Source organism: Arachis hypogaea, chromosome 15, assembly GCF_003086295.3.
Source record: "Arachis hypogaea cultivar Tifrunner chromosome 15, arahy.Tifrunner.gnm2.J5K5, whole genome shotgun sequence".
Taxonomy (NCBI): domain Eukaryota; kingdom Viridiplantae; phylum Streptophyta; class Magnoliopsida; order Fabales; family Fabaceae; genus Arachis; species Arachis hypogaea.
Window position 1 is genome coordinate 10,236,910 of NC_092050.1, and position 20,236 is coordinate 10,257,145.

General features: G+C 33.6%; 1 protein-coding gene across 1 annotated transcript; it reads left to right on the forward strand.

Annotated features, from left to right (window-relative positions):
* Positions 1-15,128: 15,128 nt before the first annotated feature.
* On the forward strand, positions 15,129-18,334 carry LOC112749000 (anthocyanidin 3-O-glucosyltransferase 5). The gene is made up of 2 exons (XM_025797260.3): positions 15,129-15,832; positions 17,148-18,334. Exons 1-2 carry the CDS (start codon positions 15,211-15,213, stop codon positions 17,972-17,974), a joined length of 1,449 nt encoding a protein of 482 aa, XP_025653045.1. The 5' UTR covers positions 15,129-15,210; the 3' UTR covers positions 17,975-18,334.
* The last annotated feature ends 1,902 nt before the right edge of the window (positions 18,335-20,236 follow it).

Consider the following 20,236-nt stretch of genomic DNA (forward strand, 5'->3'; position numbering starts at 1 on the left):
TCAAAGTAACAAGATCTAGATCCAAGATCTACAATGCTAGAGTAACAAAAACGCTAAATTGAGAGTAGAAGAAGAAGATCTACAATCTAGAGCAATGTAAAATTGAATCAAATTCAGATCTAACCAAAGGATCCAAGTGAAATTGGAATTGAGAAAGCCAAAACCTAGAGAGAAGTTGGAGTTTCTCTCTCTAGAAATATAACCTCCAAAACTAACTAACTAAAAGTGTGAAAAGTCTTCAATCTTTGGTCCTTTTAGTCTTTTTCCTCCAGAATTCAGCTCAAAATTGGGCCAGGAGCTCTTTTGAAATCGCCAGGCACGTTTTAACTAAAGAAGTCATGTGCCGGGTGTCACGCGTACGCGTCGTCTGGGTTCTCGCGATCCATGCGTACGCATCAGGCATGCGTACGCGTTGATGAGAATTCTGCCCAGCCACGCATATGCGTCCACTTTTGCGCGCCAATCCAAAATCCAAGCTCCCACGCATGCGCGTCGGTGCCAATGCTCCAAAGCTCCATTTTTCATGCTCCTTCCACTTATGCATGCTTTCTTTCTCTCTTATAGACCATTCTTGCCCCTATAAACTCTGAAACCACTTAACAAACAGATCACAACATCGAATGATAATAGAGGGAGATTAAAATATAGCTTATTTAGGGCTTAAAAAGCATGTTTTCAACCATTAAGTAAAATTGGGAAGGAAACACAAAACCATGCATTTTGTGTGGATAAGTGTGAAAGATGTTGATGAAATCCTTTAAATTATGCATAAAATATACCATCAAATAGTGGTGCATCACTTGTCATTGCACCTGAGACAGTTTTGGTTGCATCTCCATTGTTTGCAGCTAATCTAAATCACAATTATGGTGGAAAATAGGTGATAATCAACCTTTTGGTGAGCTTGCTATTGAGATTGCTGATACTCCTGTTATCGTCCCGATTTCTGGGGAGGGTGGAGCACCAGATGGCGTCGAAGATGCACTGCGGGAGGATGATGATGATGATGATGATGATGATGATGTGGATCCCGCCACGATTGCTAATGATAGAAATGATGATATAGCAGGGAGTTTTTCAGTTGGGGATGGTGGAGCATCTAGTTCAAAAACTTAGCAATACCCCTACACTTTTCGACTTTAGACTTGGAGGCCATGACACAGCAGGGGTTACCGGATGTAGTTTCTGGATTTGGGGCCAAAGATACACAGGATATAGGAGGTCTAACTGATTTTCAAGTCGGCCAACAATTTCAGGATAAAGAGGAGGGTTGTCTTAAGCATGAAAACTTATAGCATCCGCCGTAGGGTTGAGTACAGAGTGCTGGAATCTGATCATGTCAAGTACCATAGAATGTGTAAGATGTTTGGCAAAAGTTGCACATGGTAGATTCAGATCACTCTTCGCCAGCAGAAGGGTATTTGGGAGGTAAGACGGTACAATAGACCTCATACATGTCTGGCCATGTCGATATCTAGTGATCACAGGGTCCTTAATTATCATGTTATATCAGCTTTCATACTGCCTATGATTAGAGTTGATGTTGCCGTGTCAATCAAGGTACTGCAGAATACGATAGAGGCACATTTCGAATTTAGACTGACTTAGAGTAGGGTTTGGTTAGCTAAGCAAAAGGCCGTTGCACAGATTTACGGAGATTGAAAAGAGTCTTATAATGAGTTGCCAAGATGGGTACTGGGTGTACAGGTGATGATGCCAGGTAGTGTTGCAGTGTTAAAGACGAACTCTGTGCGAGTTGGTGGGCAAATTGATGAGTCATCAGCTTATTTCCATCGGGTTTTTTGAACATTCCCACCGTATATCAAGGCCTTTCGGCATTGCAAACTGTTGGTTAGTATTGATGGGACCCACTTGTACGGCAAATACAAGGGTACACTGTTGATTGCAATTTCTCGGGATGGGAATTCCAACATCATTCCCATTGCCTTTGCACCTGTAGAGGGCGAGAATGCGGAGTTGTGGTCATTTTTTCTTTCTCACCTTCGACAACACGTAACGCCTTAGCCGGGTATTTTAGTCATATCGGATAGGCACAATGGAATCAATGCTATATTGGATGCTCCTTATGGTAGTTGGCTTCCACCTAGTATCTACCGAGCATTATATATCCGACACGTGGCAGCAAATTTCGTCCTGAGTTTAAGGGGCAAGGATGCATAGAGGTTTTTACTTTTTAGTGAATGCTGCTTATGCCAAGACTGAAGTCGAGTTTGACTATTGGTTTCTGCAATGTGTGACTAGGCTAATAGGATTGAGTATGAGCAGTGGACTCAACATCGAGATGAAGGTCAAAGATTTAGGCATATGACTACTAACATCTCTAAGTGGGCAAATTTCATACTAAAAGGGGTAAGGAACCTTCCAGATTGTTCGTTTGTGAAGTCCACTTATGGAAGATTGGTCAAGCTATTTGTTTGCTAAGGAAGAGAGACAGAGGCATAGTTAGGAACCGAGAAGCAGTTTAGTCAGCATTTGATAATGGCAATAGAGGCTAATTTGAAGGTACCAAGGTGTTTCACGGTGACTTTGTATGATAGGGATAATTCTGAATTTACTGTGGCTGAGACCACTCCGACTGGTAGCTTATCACTTGGCTCTTACAGAGTGTCCCTGAGGGATCAAACATATAATTGTGGATATTTCTAAGCACTTCATTATCTATGTCACCATGCCTTAGCATGCAGTGCATACTCACGTCTGAGTTGGGCAATCTATGTCCATGAGGTGTATCGCCTTAGCTTGATCTTCAATGTTTACCAGATGGGATTCACACCTCCAATCCCTGAGGGTTTTTGGCCACCATGCGATGGTCCCACAGTCATATCCGATTTCACCAAGAGACGTGCGTCTGAAGGGAGTCCCAGGACTACTAAAATATGAACTACCATGGATGAGGTTAATCCGAATAGGCCCAAGCGATGTCGTCTTTGCAGATAGCCTAGCGACACACAAAGGAGGTGTCCACAGGGAGGTATCAACATGGATTCTGCTTCCGCTAGTAATGTGTAGGGTTGTGTTTATTTAGGGTAATATTTTGTCGATTGTGGCTTTTTTCATTTACTTTAATCTTGTGTCGGTTGTAAGTTTTATTGTGTTTTGTATTCCTGTGTTAGAATTAATTGAATTCAATCATTTGGTTTTTTTGGTTATGTTGTGTATTCTTCACTCGTGTTATCCAATAGTCGTGTAAGAAATTATGAAATAGTAAATACAAGACACCAAATGCTCACATTACATAAAATGGCCCAAGACATACATTATATCTAAGCAACATATAGCTACCATCTAAATAATATAACATACTTGTTATACTGACAACATAAAAACAATCATCAAAATAATAATGCATACACCGTAATAAAAAGAGATGCAATCTTGTAAAGCAGCGACGGCGACGCCTGATCCACTATGCTCTCTAAGCCAGAGAGATCTCATCCTCATCTCTATCGCCATCATGCTCCATCTTGTTTGGTGTGCGCTGGGGTGACATAGATGGACCAGGATGTGCCGAGGGATCTGCAGCGAATGCTGAGGAAGGAGTCCCACCCAATGCAAATGTGTCATCCAAAGGTCCAGAAGGAGGATCATTCAGATCCACATCTAGTGGTTTCTGGGGTCTGGCTACTTGAGATCTGCGTCTCTCCAAGTCATTCTCCTGCATGAGCATACTAATATCATCAAGGATACGTGACCCTCTAAACTCCGCATCAAGGCCCTCATTACTAAGCAAGTTCGATAGCAAATCACCTGGGCTAATGTACGTCTGGTTCTCGTGCATCGCCATGTCACTGCTAACAAAATAATCACCATCACCGCCACCTCCATCACCACCTAATCCGCCACCACTATAACCATCGTCTCCACCACCACCATAACCATAACAATCTCCATTGAGACTGCCGCCAGCTCCTCCACCACCACCACCCTCACCTCCTCCACTACCACCACCCATACCACCATCATGTCCACCGCCATGTCCTCCATCTCCACCATCATATCCACTGCCACCTCCTCCATCTGCACTATCATCCTCACCATCACCACCCTCATCTCCACCATCACGATCATGCTGTCCACCGCTCTCTTCACGTCGACCTCTACCTCAACCACCACCCTCCCTCCCTGTCGGCCACGACTCCTAGCTCCTCTATGGTCTCTACCCCTCCCCTCGAACGTGTCCTGACACTACATCTCCGCTCAACATGACACTTGTCTGGAACATCATGCACTTGATCCATATCAGAAACCTATTCTGGACCTCTCTGCATTACCTTGGCCGGGATCGCAACTGCTCTGGAGTCACCGAGGAAGAGCTTAAGTGATAAGAATCTTCTGCCATGTGCATGTCACCACTCCAAGTACGCTTATGACGGTCCTGGGTCTGGAACGATTTCAAATCGTAACATATTCTGTGCCTTGTTAGTCCAATGAATGTTCCGACTTTGTAAGGTAGTGGAAAATCACCGATCTCTTCCTCTGCCATCTTTCAACATCAATAAATCAATGTTAAGTACGGCACGCGGTCGATGCTGTACTTCACCTAGTTGTGGTAGTACACGATCCACCTGATGCTATTCTATGATAGCAAAATAGATCAATGTCATCACAAACCTCCATAATGCCATATGTCGTGGCTCTATGAATCTCGGGATGCACTACCTGAATGACCTCTGGCGAGCAATATGGTATCCCCATAAATTTTAAAGATAAATGGTTCTCGCATGTCATTATAAACAGTAAAAAGCCAAAATAACTTAACAATAAAAACTTGAAAGCTTAAGCACTCACATCCCCACTACAAGAAAACATGCCTTTTGCTACGCTTTTAAAGCGTGATGAAAAGTCAAAAAAAAGCGTAGCGATAGCTTTTTGCCACGCTTTTTGAGCTACCAGCACGCTTTTGAAAGGGTCACAACTGCAAGGGTGCCGATTGCTCTATCGCCACGCTTTTGGTGACCTATCACCACGCTTTATTTTTTGCCACGCTGTTAAAGATCGCCAAGCTTTAAAAGCGTGGCCATATGTGCCAGATATAGCTACGCTTTTAAAGCGTGCCAATAGCAAGATATGGATACGCTTTTAAAGCGTGCCAATAGAGAGAGATACAGCTACGCTTTTAAAGCATGCCAATAGCAAGACATACAGCTACGCTTTTAAAGCAGCTACGCTTTTAAAGCAGCTACTCTTTTAAAGCGTGACAATTGATGACTGTTGTACAATATGGCTACGCTTTTAAAGCGTGGCAAAAACTTTGTTCAGTAACCTATAGTTTTTTTAATCTTTTTTAATCTTTGTAATAAAACCTTACAAAATTAATAGATAATTTTAAAATTTAGACAATGACCAATAATTTTAAATCCACTAATCCAACATACATAAACTTGTCACAAAAAAAATGTTTAATCACATGACAGTATAACAAAATATCAAAAATCAAAATGATAACAACTAAGCAATGTATTCCTAATACATGAATTACAATTCCAATAACTTTGCCATCCTATCTAACAATAATTTTGATTAACCTCCTCACATATGTGCACCCAATTCACCAAACTAATCATCAGCCTCCACTATGTGCTTAGAGACGTACAACATGCATCCAGCTTCTTCTTCAGAATTTCAATGGCATTTAGCAACAACTGAGAAGCTTTTATGGCTCTGGTAGTTTCCACAGTAGCTTCTTCTTCAGGATTTTTTGGCTTTTCCATTGCTTCAGCTTTTTTGATGATGTTTTATGGCTCTAGTAGTTTCCACAGTAGCTTCTTCTTCAGGATTTTTGGGCTTCCCCATTGCTTCAGCTTTCTTGATGACCTCATCATCATAGGTGTATGCCTCAACATCAACCACCATAACCTATTAAATACTAGCAGTGATAACCAAAAATCAACATGGTATTTGAATGCACTGCTCTTCATCATCATCACTAGAAAGTAGATAGAGCATGTCCTCATTCTCAAGCTATAAATAATAAAAATTAATAATAAATAAATGGATAAAGAAATCAAACTTTTAGTTAATTATCATATCAAAGCCAATGCCACACTCTGTCAAATTAATAATAAATACTATCAAAATTAATAATAAACATTGTCTTCAACTGAGAGGTAATAACCACCAGCAAGTTCAGTTTCATTTGAGTTCTAGAGCTTTCTTCATGCTAGAAGAATCCTTGAAGTCGATGTAGGCAAAACTGTAAATTACACCTGGTGTCAATTTGCTAAACTCAAAGCAACACGTAACACAATTATTTTGAGCATCCAACTTGAGAAACAAAAGGATACACAAAAAATGAAATAGCAAATCTTTCACACTAAAAATAAACGAAAAAGAAAAAGGATTTGAAGAAGAAATAAACCATTTAGGACCTTCAGACTCGAAATCTTTTGGGACTGACACCCTCGAGATCTCCCTGCAGGAACCAAAATGCTCATTTAGGCTAGCTCTTATCTGCAACCACAATTTTGGCAGTATTCAAATATGAATTGCAAAAAGAAACACATGCAAGGGAAGCATCAGCAGACATGATAGAAATAAAATTACCTCTTCTCCAAGAGATTTATCAAAACCCCTTATGTATATAGTTTGACCAGTTTGAAGCTGATCACCTTTCTGGAAGGAATTTCTGAAATTGAAACAAGTATTACAAAGGATAAAGAGAAGGAAATAAGTGGAAGCAACGCATGAAAGGGAGCGGAGAAAAAGGTGATAGAAGTAGATATGAGGCATAGGAGGGAGAGAGGAGAAGATATAATAATTACCTGCCACCAGGGATATATGAACCTCTTTCACGAGCTAAATCAAGCCTAACAGGATGATTCAACAACCCATGCTCATTCAATTCAAGAGCCTACAAGTACAAAAACCAAAAGGATTATCAATACACAACCCCAATAAATCAACAAATAGATAATTTAAAAATCTTTTCAAAGTAAAAAGGGATGGAGGGTAACCAAACAATAGATTGCAGTGATGCATATCAAACAACACTATGGAGGAGAAAACAAATCAACAAAGCAATAGCAATTAGTTAACAGCATAGAAATAGCAAGGCAGTAGTTGGAAAAAAAATTAGCTTCAAAATGAATGATATTACAACAATTAAATTAACTTCGTATAAAAAAAACATGATAATTAGTTAACGCAGCCAATAACTTCCAACAACACAAGTACTCAAAAAGAAATGATTTAATTTTAACACTTAATATATTTGACTGGTTTTAGAAAAGTAGCTAGCAAAAGCTATGCAACCACCACAAATAACTTATTATTCTGTAGATATTTGAGGAGCAATAGCTTACACTTTGTGCTACCTCTGCAATAACAAACTCAACATGTCCAAAGCGTTTAAACCTCTCAGTATTGTCAACAGAAAAACGAACATCAACAACTTCTCCACACTCTTTGAAAAACTCCTCACTGAACAACAGTAACATGACATCATAAGAAAAAAAATACACTATAAGCAAGGAAATATAAGATATACAATACATACAAGTCAGATCGTTGCAAACTAAATGACAGGTTTTCAACAAATAGTGTCTTTGATCCACCTGTTGCAGCACTAGGTGTAGAAGGGATTTTAAACTGCAAAGCAAAGATATATTACCATCAAAGATATTAGAACATTTAAAAAGAATAAAAAAATGAGACCAGTAACATACAACTTTCTTTGCTGAGTCAGCATCAACCATCTCGACATCCTTAGCCTGTTTCACAAGAGGAAAATACATTTAGTGCACAATCACAAGACAAAGCAAAACAAGCCTTCAAACAGTGATATTAAAATACAAAGCGAGATGCTTACACTTTTCTAAGGAGTTTTAGAAGGTTTTTCTTCTTCTTTATCACTGTCATCTGAACTATAACTGCTTTCTTTTGAAACTTCCACAGGCTGCAGTGAATAGCAAAAGAAATTGAACACAACAAAATAATAAACAATGGTCCACATAGTGTAAAATATTTTAAAAAAATAGTACATAATTCAGATATCTAAATTGAGAAATTCAAGTTGAATATAATGGAAGAGAGAACATTAGCAATTAACACTACATAATACAAGTAGGAAACTAAGGCCCAGAAATAAATGACACAAGCAATCAGATGGAGATTACAAAAGAAAAAGATAAATACTGGAAATTATAATCTAACCAAAAACTTATAAACTAAAAAAAATCCTTGAAAATAATAAAATTATTAGTCATGCTTATTTGATTGAAATGAAACATTATACCAGGAACAAGGGTAGATAAAGCAATGAAGCGTTGGCTGAGCTTCTCTCTACGCTTCCTCTTAGCAATTGCCACCAGGGAATAGAACCCCTACGAGCCGCGGTAACTTAATTCAATTACTTCTCCATCTAACTCAATTTGATCCTCCCATTTCCTAATTTAGGATATAGTTTCAGTCACCAATGTTGAATCAAAAGAGATATTCCCCGAGACAAAGAACAACTATCCAAATAATTATAACCTGAATTGTCTACAATCAACCTAAATATAATTTATTATGAGAACAGTACACTACATAGTATATGCATGATGTTCATACAGAAATAGGAGGAAATATGGTATATATTAGAAGGAGAAAACTGAAAGTAAAGCAATGGAATAAAAGTCAAGGTAATTAACATGCACAACAAGGAATAAGCTTGGCATAATCGAAAATGTTTGAACAGCATAACAAATACTAACCTCACTCCAAATAAGATCTTAGCACAGTAAACATGGTATAAAGTATAAACTCTACAATGCAAATATTACCCTTTCTACAGTCTATAATAATTAATGATCACAATAAACATGCAAAGTAGCTCAAAGTTGGTGAATTGCGATTTGGAAAACTAAAGTTGAGCAACAGTTTGCCGAAATAAGATATAAATTGAGTGATCTCAAAGCATCAAGGGAATGTATTCTCCCATGTTCTCCTTCAGACAGGTGGAAAGACTGGATAGAAAATACTAACCTACCGGAAGATGAATTCGCAATGAAGTAGACATCATTTTCAAAGCCTAGGATAGGATTATAACCACCTCGTCCATATGTTTTTTTCCTCCACTGTGAAAAATGGTAGAGTTTAGAAATTGTACAGCATTAACAATCTGAGAAAACTAACTGCTTACACCCAATTTCATAAGCAATCCAAGAGAAAAATTACGTAAATCTTGTGAATTGGAAATAGGAAACACAGAAATTAGGTTCCACTTTTTTCCATCTCTCTCAGGAAATTCATCAAACAAATGGCAAGCATAACAATACTGAACCAAAATACAGCTAGAAAACAAGAAAAAATGGATCACAATTAAACAAAGAAAGGAACAGATTTCATCTTCTAAAATCCCTGTATCTTAATTCTAAATTTCCACTTCCAAATAAAGGTCAACAAAATTGCAGTGAATTTGTGGTATTTAGAGAAAGAGATGGATGTGAAACTTGAGGGAAGAAGTTCGAGACGTCGAAGCCTTGTGCAATGAGAGGGAGTAAACGCTTGAGCAGTGGAGGCGAGCTCGTGATAGAATCACGAGCGAAGCAGAGACAGAGATGCGAGCAAGACGCAGGCGGCCAGAGGCGGAGTCGCGAGACGCGAGCGGAGGAGAGTTGGTGGATCCGGCGAGAGGCGCGGTGACGGAAGTGAAGGTGCAGTGACGCCGTAGCGGTGATTGGAGGTGATAGAGACAGAGCTAGGGTGGTTGTTCAGGGAGCCATCACGCGAAGCTCAAAGGAGGGTTATGGGTGCCAGAAGAGGGATTGCCGACGGAAGCATCACGCGCACCGGCGACGTTCTTCGCGGAGTGCACAATGAAGAGAGGTTAGGGTTCTTCGATATGATGTGCTTCATCACGATTAGGGGGTTCTTTGTGAGGCACAATGAAGACAAGGTTAGGGTTAGGAGCAATTGTCACTTCATGCATGGAGGGCTTAGGGTTCTCTGATCTGAATGAGCTAGGGCAATTTAAAGAAGGGGAAAGCTAAAGTTTGGAAGAGTAGATGGTGTATTGCAATTGTAACTTAGTCATTTCGAACGGAGCTCTCTGAAATTTTTTTTCTTTCGGAACCTTTTGGGCACGCTTTTGAAGCATGCCAAAAGAGTTGGAGGAAACGGCCATGCTTTTAAAATGACCCTATAACAAAATTTTGTCGCCACGCTTTAAAAGCGTGCCTGTTTTTCTCTATGGCTACGCTTTTTGAGCGTAGAAAAAAAAGCGTGGCCAAATCTCAAATCAATTGGCACCCTCATAAAAGTGTGGCCATTGACTCTTTTCGCCACGCTTTTAAAGCGTAGCAAGAAAAAACGTGGCCAAATCTTTATTCAGTCGTTACCCTCATAAAACATGGCCATAGACCTTTTTTCTTGTAGTACCTTGACCTGAAGTAAATCTATCCTGAGCTTCTAATGCACGACTCAAGACCCCTTGTCGCTCAATGTTGGCTGATAACCTGACCACCTGCGACCCAAGACATGTTATCAACAACGGCCATATATCGAAAAAATATTAACAAACATAACAACCATAAACATTAAGTTCCTCGATGCCAATAGCCAATGAAAGGTGTCAAACCCATCAGGCCTGAAACTAAGGAATCGCCAGAGGATCTATGACCGAAGGAGCTACAATGGACCAGCCAACTTTACCACGTTCTTGTTGGCCATACGGCACATGCACCAGTATAACCATAAAAGAGCAGCGGATTTTCAGCTATATCTGCCCATGTCTTCTAACCTGGCTACATACGATAGTCAACGAATGTGAAGACGTGTACCAGATTTGTCACTGAAAAGATGAATTGATAACAGCATCATGATGTACACCCTCGCATACCTCTTAATTGTATTCTCGTTTGCGCCCTGTGGAAACTTACTGAATGTGTCCTGCATTCAAGTGCTACTTCACAATGAACTTGTCGATGTAGTTCGCAGGAGGTAAGATACCCAATAGCTCCTCGAACCAAGCCCATGCTGGTCGGTCACTCTCGATGTATCTCTCAAAATCCTATAGTGTAATCGTGCATTTCCCGAATAGCATATGAAAAGTATGCATATCCATACGCCATCTCTCCACAAATGTACTTAATAATGGCTCATCCAACCTAAATCAGGTCTCATTCAGCCTCGCAAGATGGTATAAACCTGTCATCTACAAATACGGTACGATCTTATCGTCTAGAGGCATATCATGTTACCTTCTCATACTAGTAATACATTGATGGAAATGCATAACGATAAAAAAAAAAAATTCTAAGAACCATTATAAAACAGTTTACTAAAAAAATATTTAATAATAAATGCTCTAAACCCAAACAAATAATCTTACAAGTTAAAAACAAAAAATCTGAGCTACATCTAAATGGACCTAGCGCCAAAGATTCTAACAAAAAAATAACTTTAATGTAAAACATATCACAATCCGCAATCACTGACACTTTTTAGTTAAATTAAATTGTAACTAAACTAATTTTTACTACTTAATCTAACATTTATAACTTACTAACAAACTACTAATTACTACTCTAACCACCATTTGTAGTTTAAAAAGTCTCATTTCTAACTGATGATTATAAACAAATACTCTAAGAGGCTTAATATTACTAATATTTCTAATCTATCTTAAAAAAAATTTTCATTCACTAACCTCCTTATTAATACCACCAGTAATATGGGTAACTCCGTCCAATCGATAGATACGATCCGGGTCTTCCTCAATGTCTGCAATTTTGAATATTGTGTAATTCGAATTGTATATATAGGTGTTTATATAGTAAATAGAAGCTAATACATTCGATTTAGCTGTAGTGTACAATGCCTATATATAAATCGAACTGATTCCATTCAATTTACTCCCCTAGTAAATCAAAACCACTATGGGCATAAATCAAAACCTATATATTCGATTTATTATGTATTAGCCATTTCACCGTTTTACTATGTACTAGATCTACTAAATTGAAGCTATATATTTCGAATCTTATTAATTCGATTTATCTTAAAAATGTGTAAATCGAATTTAATAAATTCGATTTATATATAAACACAATCAAGACAGCAATGTAACGTTATTACATTTAAGACTATCATGTAATATTGGCTTCTATTTACTTTATTTATGTGTTTTACCCTAATTATTATTTTTATTGTATTACTATTTACATGAATGCATTATCAGAAGGAAATTATCGCATATTAAATTATTCACTAATTACACATAATTAAAATTATATATTTTATTATACAAAGTGATAATTAATTAGTTTAATTTTTTATTAATAATAATCTATGAAAATTACTATAATTTATGAAGATCATAAATTTATGCATATATATGTAAAAAAATAATCATAATTTAAAAACATATAATGACATATGACTTAAATATTTTTACGTACAATTAATATATATATATATTAAAAATTATTTAAACAAAATAAATATATCCAAAGAATACTTTACATGCCTAAAAAATTGATTAACCTATCATGAATAGGACTATCGAGATAAAATTTTACTGTATAATAATATATGTTTAGATATATAAATAAATAATAATTATAGGTATAAAAAAATATGTTAATAATTATAATCAATGACTATAATTAATATATATCAAATTAATTTAGTATTAATTAAAATTATATTTTTTTTATTTTAAAACAAATAAATCCTATTATTATTATATAAACCTACAATTATAATTAACATTATTTTACGTAATCATAATACCATGATTATTACTATTCTTATTACACCCCTATTTGAATGAATGCATTATTAAAAATAAATTATTATATATTAATTAGATTATTCGTTAATATGCATAATTAAAATTATTTATTTTATTATACACTTTTAAAATAATAATTAATTAATCTAATATTTTATTAGGCATAATTAATTAGCATATAAATTCATTGTCTTTAGCAGTAATTTATAAAGATTACTGTGATTAACAAAGATTGACGTAATTTATAAAAATTACACATACAATAATATTAATAATAAAAAATAAAAAATTATTGAATAATTATTAGCTAAAAAATAATATCATATATAAATAAATAATCATAATAAAAAAATAATTAATATATATGTGACTTAATTATATTTACCTATAGTTAATATATATGTATACATAAATAAAAGATATCTAAAATTATTTAAACAAAACAAATATATTATGAGATTATAAAAACTATTAATTAAACAATTAATATGCACCTATACATAAAATAAGAAAATTATTAATTTAAAATTAGAGTAAATATTTTATTTTATAAATCAATTATGTATAATAAGAATTATTTGTTCTAAAAATAGGTAATTAAATTAATTTAGTATTAATTAAATATCTTTATTTCTAATTTAAAGTAGATTAATCTTACATTATATATATGTTTTTTTTGTGTATTATGTGATTGTAAACTTTTATATTTGAGATTTATATTTTTTTTTTAACAATTGTTATGACTATTTTTATATTCTAATTTTGAGTTTAATATATTATTACATGTAATTTTTTTAAATTTTTTACTTATATTCTTTTATCATTTTATTTTATCTTAATTTTTTTGTAGGTATGATCTTATTAAAAATCTTAAAGCACCATCTAAACATAAAGTTTAAAAATTTAAAATTAGAATACTTCAATACTCGAATAGAAATATAAATTATAGATATACAATGATCAATATTAGAGATATAACTAAAATTTTGATTGTTTGTAAAAAAAATATATATACACATTTTTTTATAAAAATTAAAACATTAATTTATTATATACTACGTCTGTTTCTTAAATTGATCCAACTATTTTGTGAAATTCTTTGTTATTTATTTGTTATGTATTTTGCCTTAATATTTACATAAATAAAAATAATAAATTTAATTTAATTTAAAATTAAATATTTAAAAATATTTTTTATAAAAAATAATTTAAATATAAATAAAAAATAAATATTCCCCCCACGGACACCTACACTATTAATGATATTATAAATAAAGTGACATATTTGTACAATGTGCAGACTCTCTGCCCTCTTAATAAGTGTGTCAGATACATATCGAGTCTAACACTCACTAAATCACTATCCCTTTCGCTAACTGAATACATTTATTTACGGTAGAAATTCAAAAATTTAAGTTCAGTTAGTTAAGTTTATATAAAATTAATTATTAAAAATAGTTAAATAATTTAATAAATTTAATTAAATTATCATTTGTAACTTTTACACTATGTTTGGATCAATAGAAATTTAAAAAAAAAAAAATACAAAGAAAAAAAATAAATAAAAAATAAAATTTTTTATTGATTGGATGAACATAGAAATTAGATTGAAAGGGAAATCAATGGTATCGGCCCACATCCAACCTTTTCTTCCAAACCTGTGAAGAAAATTGCTGAAAGTTCTAAAATAAAAGTGAAATTACTAATATGTCTATTATTAAAATTAAAAGCAAAATTTATAATATTTAATAGCAAATAAAAAAGGATAAATTTAAAAAATATTATGATTAATAATGATAATACATTAAAATTCTGAAATACAATTAAAATCACATTTTTTATAAAAAAATAATTTAAATATATTAATATATTATAATTTATATATAATATAAATAAAAATATTAATATAATTTTATTTGGTTATAATTTTTTTTTCTTTCATTTAAACAAAAAATTTTTTTAATTTTTTTTGTTCATTTTTTTATTTAAACAATATAAAAAAAATTAATTTTTTTTAATTTTTTTCTCATTTTTTTTTTTTACATTTCCCATCTTGCATCCAAAGGAAGTGTTAATTATCAATCTGACACAAAGTTAATTATACTTGAATATCTATCTATTTTTAATTATACCTCGATGTGTACACCCCGCTTCTTAATCCATCCTCATCCGCACATGCTTTAAGATATTTAGATACACCTGCTTGGCATTGGCTATTGAGAGTGTTAGGACGAATAATTAATTAATTATTATTTATATTTTTAATAATATAAAATTATTTTTAATAATGTAAAATTATTTAATTTTTTTATTGATTAAATATTGGTAAAATTTTAATAAAAGTGCAGCTACTTAAATTTTTTCTTGCCTATTTATACAGCGTTTGGAGGGAGCATTTTTTGCAGAGATTTATCCAAATTAACCAAGCAACCAACCCCCTCTTCTTCTTTAATTTATCTCTCTCAGACACAGCCATGGAGAATCAACGGCACATGGTGTTACTTTCAAGTCCAGGGCTTGGCCATCTCATACCAGTCATCGAACTGGGAAAACGATTCGTCTTCCACCACAACCTCAAAATCACCATCATCGCCTTCACTTCGCATACATCACATGCTGAAAAACACGTCCTCAAGACTGCCACGTCCTGCGGTTTCATGGACATCGTAGAAATCCCCCCGCCGGACATATCCTCCGTCATCGACCCCGACGCCGCCGTCGTCACCCGCCTCTGTGTCATGATGCGTGAAGGCGTCCCTGCCATCCGTGACGCTCTTTCCAAGCTGGCAGGCACGGCCACGGTGCGACCTTCGGCACTCATCGTAGACATATTTGGAACGGAGGCTCTTGGTGTTGCAGAAGAATTGAAGATGCGTAAGTACGTGTTCGTGGCTTCCCATGCTTGGTTCCTTTCCTTGTTGATATACGCTCCAACTCTTGACAAACAAGTTCAGGGTCAATATGTTGACCAGAAAGAACCATTCCAGATCCCCGGTTGCACTCCGCTTCGACCCGAAGACGTGGTTGACCCCATGTTGGACAGAAATGACAAGCAGTACCAAGAATACCTAGGTTTTTGCAACGGAATACCCAAAGGTGAAGTGACACTATACCGTGCATTATATTCTCTACAATTGTTATGAAATTTCCTATTATGCAGAAAGTCCACATATATCTAAAAATAAGAGAAATCACTTCATGACAAATATGTTTAGTATAAATAAACAAAAAAAATTGGCTAAATAAAAAAAGGCATCAATACGTATTTGAAATAAAATAAATAAGCATAGAAATATATTTCATTAACTAAATTTCATACATATTTTACAAGTATAAAATAAAAATACATTATAAGTAATATATATTTAAGTTTAAAGTTATTACTTGGTTGTTTCATATGTATGTTTGTATACTATATTGTTGTAATTCTCATGTATAGACGAAGAATAGAAAAGGGAAAAAGAATATTAAAGAAGTTGAAAAAGGAAGAGGAACAAGTAATAATCAAGAAGAAAAGACAGTTTTTATAAAAAGTTCTCTTAAGTAGTCTTTATATCAAATTAATTAAAGGTTATTAGTTAAGAATCCAATAGTAGAAAGTTTTTTTTTTTAATTTATAAACTTTATTCAACCTTATAAAATATTTTTAATTTTAAATGGTGAAAATTCAGACGATAAAGATATTTTTTATCTATTAAAGAGATTATCATGTATTAAATTTTTGACATATAGTATAGATTAAAAATGTTATCTTTATTAAAAAATATTATTATATTTTTAATATCGTTAATTTGATTTTGATATTAATTTTTTAATTTATTTAAAATTTAATTTTTTAATAATAATTTTATTAGAGAATTATTTTATATTTTTATTATTTTTATAAATTTTATAATATTTTTTTTCATTTTATTATATTTTGATATTTTTATTTTACGAATTTAATAACTTTTTATGAGTTGATTTTTTATTTATAATTTTTAAATATTTTTTATTTTTAAAAATTTATATTTTAATCTATCAATTATTATTGTTAATTATTCTATTTTTAAGTCTAATAATTTTTATTTATTTTTAAAATTTTTAAAAAAATATTATAAAATTGAGATTTTTAAAACAAATTTTATATTAATTAAGAAATTTAATATATTTTAATTAATATCATTTAGAATTATTAGTATAATTATTTTTTTAATTTTATTCATAATTTATATTTTTATTATTAATCTATGTTTTTAGAATATATTTTTTAACTGTGTCCAAACAAAAAGTTAAAAAACATATATTTTTTTGCTATATGAGTGGTGTCCATTTTAAATGTTTGATGATTGACAAAATATTTTTATAGACATGCCAAAACCTTGTATAAAATAATAGTTTACTATTTTAAACCGATTAATTAATGATATAGGTGACGGGGTGCTGGTGAACACTTGGGAGACTCTTCAACAGAAAGAGCTTGAATCACTGAGAAACAGAAACTTATTGGGTGGGATCCTGAAGGCTCCGGTCTATGCTGTGGGGCCCCTAGTAAGGCTGCCCGATTCAGAAATGAGTCAAGGGATTGAATGGCTCACGCATTGGCTCGACGGTCAACGGGAGGAATCGGTGATATACGTGTCATTTGGGAGCGGTGGAACGATGTCGTGTGAGCAAATGACCGAGCTGGCTTGGGGTTTAGAGCTGAGCGGCCAGAGGTTTATTTGGGTGCTTCGCGCACCCATAGACGCTGCGGACGCAGCTTTTTTTACCACTGGGAGTGATGGCCGCGATGAAGACGGCAGTAAGCTGTCAAAGTACTTGCCGGAAGGGTTCTCGTCGAGGACGTACAACGTTGGCGTTTTGGTTTCGCAATGGGGCCCACAAGTTGATATTTTGAGGCACCCTTCCGTTGGTGGCTTTTTATCGCACTGTGGCTGGAATTCCGCTCTTGAAAGCATTACTAACGGGGTGCCCATGGTTGCTTGGCCTCTCTACGCCGAGCAGAGGATGAACGCAACGCTGTTGGTGGAGGAGCTCGGGGTGGCTGTGAGGCCAAGGGTTCTGCCGACGAAGAAGGTGGTGGACAGGGATGAGATCGCGAGCATGGTGAGGGAGATCATGGTGGTTGAAGAAGATTGTAATAAGGTGAAGAAGAAGAACCCTATAAGGGAGAGAGTGAAAGCCATAGAGCGAAGTGCGGTGGAAGCTTTGTCCAAAGGAGGCGCACTTGCTCAAGTGGTGGCGAGGAGTGAGTGACGGAATGATCGACACGTGTTACCTACCCCCTTGCACATGTTTTATTATTATTATTATTATTATTATTATTATTATTATTTGTGATCTCACATGCTACATACTCGTTGTCCTTACTGTGCATGCATTGCTTGATGACTTAGGCATTTCTGGACATGGGAAAGTGTCCAGTACGAATTGATAACTAGGGTAAGGAAACGAGGAGAGACAGAGAAAAGTTGGGGTAGGGGTAATGTAATGTGTTACTGTGTAAGATTATTGCTTTGTCTTTTATGGTTGGGTTTGTTTTTGAGTATAGGATAAAATAAGATATTGAGAACAAAATATAAAAAATACAGAAATATAAAATTTTATAGTTTTATATTTTATTTGGTGATAAATTAAAATAAATTATAAAAAATTAATTTATTTTTAATTTTTTATTTAAAAAATTTAAATAAAAAATATAATTATAAAAAATTAATAAAATTAATAAAAAATAAAAAATAAATTATTTTTTTTATTAATATTTTTATATTTTTTTATCAAAATAAATACTAATTTAATATTTTTAAATACTATATTTTTATTTATATCTTTATTTATATTTTATCTGTCAAATATAATTTTATATTTTTATATTTCTCTGTGTCAATGTTTCCTAATTTGTATGCATGTGGTGATTGTACCCCATACAACCAAACGACATGGGAAGTGGGCCATTGTTATCTGCAAAATCATAACTTCATAAGCTGTTTTAAGAAAGAAGCCTAAACGCAAAAGTTAGAGAGTACAGGCAAAGATACCAGAGATAATAAACAAAGAATTTTAGACGTCATCCATATAAGGATATAATTGTGAACAGTAAATTTAAGCTTTTTAAAAGAGTTGTCTTACCTGTATGACATCCAATTCAGAGGCTCATTTTTTCGCTAATTAATTTCTATATGGATGGAAGGTTGGGGTTGGACCACGTTATGGGAAGGAGGGGTGCTGCACAAAGGGGTGGTGTCAGGTTACAAGAAAATCGGATCGTGGGTGTTGGTGAGAGCAACTCGCACCGTGCGACATACAAGTCCTCAACAACACGGATCCTACGATTTCATTTAACGAAAAAAAAAATTCCCCACTAGCAATTCGGACGGTCCGAGTTCACTTTAAGTTAATTCAAATTTTCATTTTCTTCAAATCGGACCCAACGAGTTGTTGATCCAAAGCTGAAAAAAAAAAATATCCCCAACTAGCAACTCGGATGGTCCGAGTTCACCTTTACCCAATTCAAATTTTCATCTTCTTCAAATCGGATCCAACGAGTTGTTGGTCCAAAGCTGAAAATAAACATGTCGCAGGGTCCGATTTCTGGTACTTGACACCAGAAAAAAGGCTGCTCCACAAATTGGTATGGAATCCAGCAATCCATATCCGGGAATGACACCAAATTTTCTTCCATATCAATAAAATTGAGCATCATTTTTTTATATGAGAAACATATGTATGTTTTACATTATTGTAAAAAGAGTCGCACTAGTATAAAGATTCATAATATACAGATTTTGTACAGATATATTTTATAATTAAAATTAGTGATACGTGTCCTTTTTTTTTTCTATTAAACTAAATTCTAACGCAAATGCGAAGGTTGTAATTATAGTACACTACAAATATTTGCAGATTGTTAAATGTTAATTATTAACTCCTTTTAAAAATAGTTGACACCGTTAAAACTGTTACTAATTACATTTTCTTTTTCTTAATAGTTGGACGCACCAAATTTTTCAAGCAATACAACAATTATGACTTTTTTCGTTTGGACTATTAGCTCAAGTTTATTTTCTTTTTTCTTTTCCTAATGTAATATACTAGTAGATAAAACAATCTATAGCTATATAGCGGTAAAATTATATATATATATATATATATATATATATATATATATATATATATATATTGTCATTACAAAATGTTTTGTTTTAGTAAATCAATTATTTTTTCATTTAGTTAGTATGTTGTTTAGAAAACGGAAAGATAATTTAAATAGTAATTTTGGAATGTTGATTATATTATTTGTGGATAAATTTGTGATTATTACAAGATTTATCTATTATATTAAATCTAGAATATTCGTAGATTTAGAATTTATTTGGGTGAGTTTATAAAAAAAAATTAATTATATTTAAATATAATAATATAAAAATATTTTTTATTTATTATTATGTGAAAAATATTTTTTAAAGTAAAGTAATTTTAAATTGTATAATTTTTTAGTTGAATAACGGAAGAAAAACA

Bases quoted from the DNA above. Each gene is read 5' to 3' on its own strand.
- LOC112749000 (XM_025797260.3), top strand. From the start codon at position 15,211: ATGGAGAATCAACGGCACATGGTGTTACTTTCAAGTCCAGGGCTTGGC. The intron at 15,833-17,147 runs GTGAAGTGACAC...TTAATGATATAG, and splicing joins TTGCAACGGAATACCCAAAG to GTGACGGGGTGCTGGTGAAC.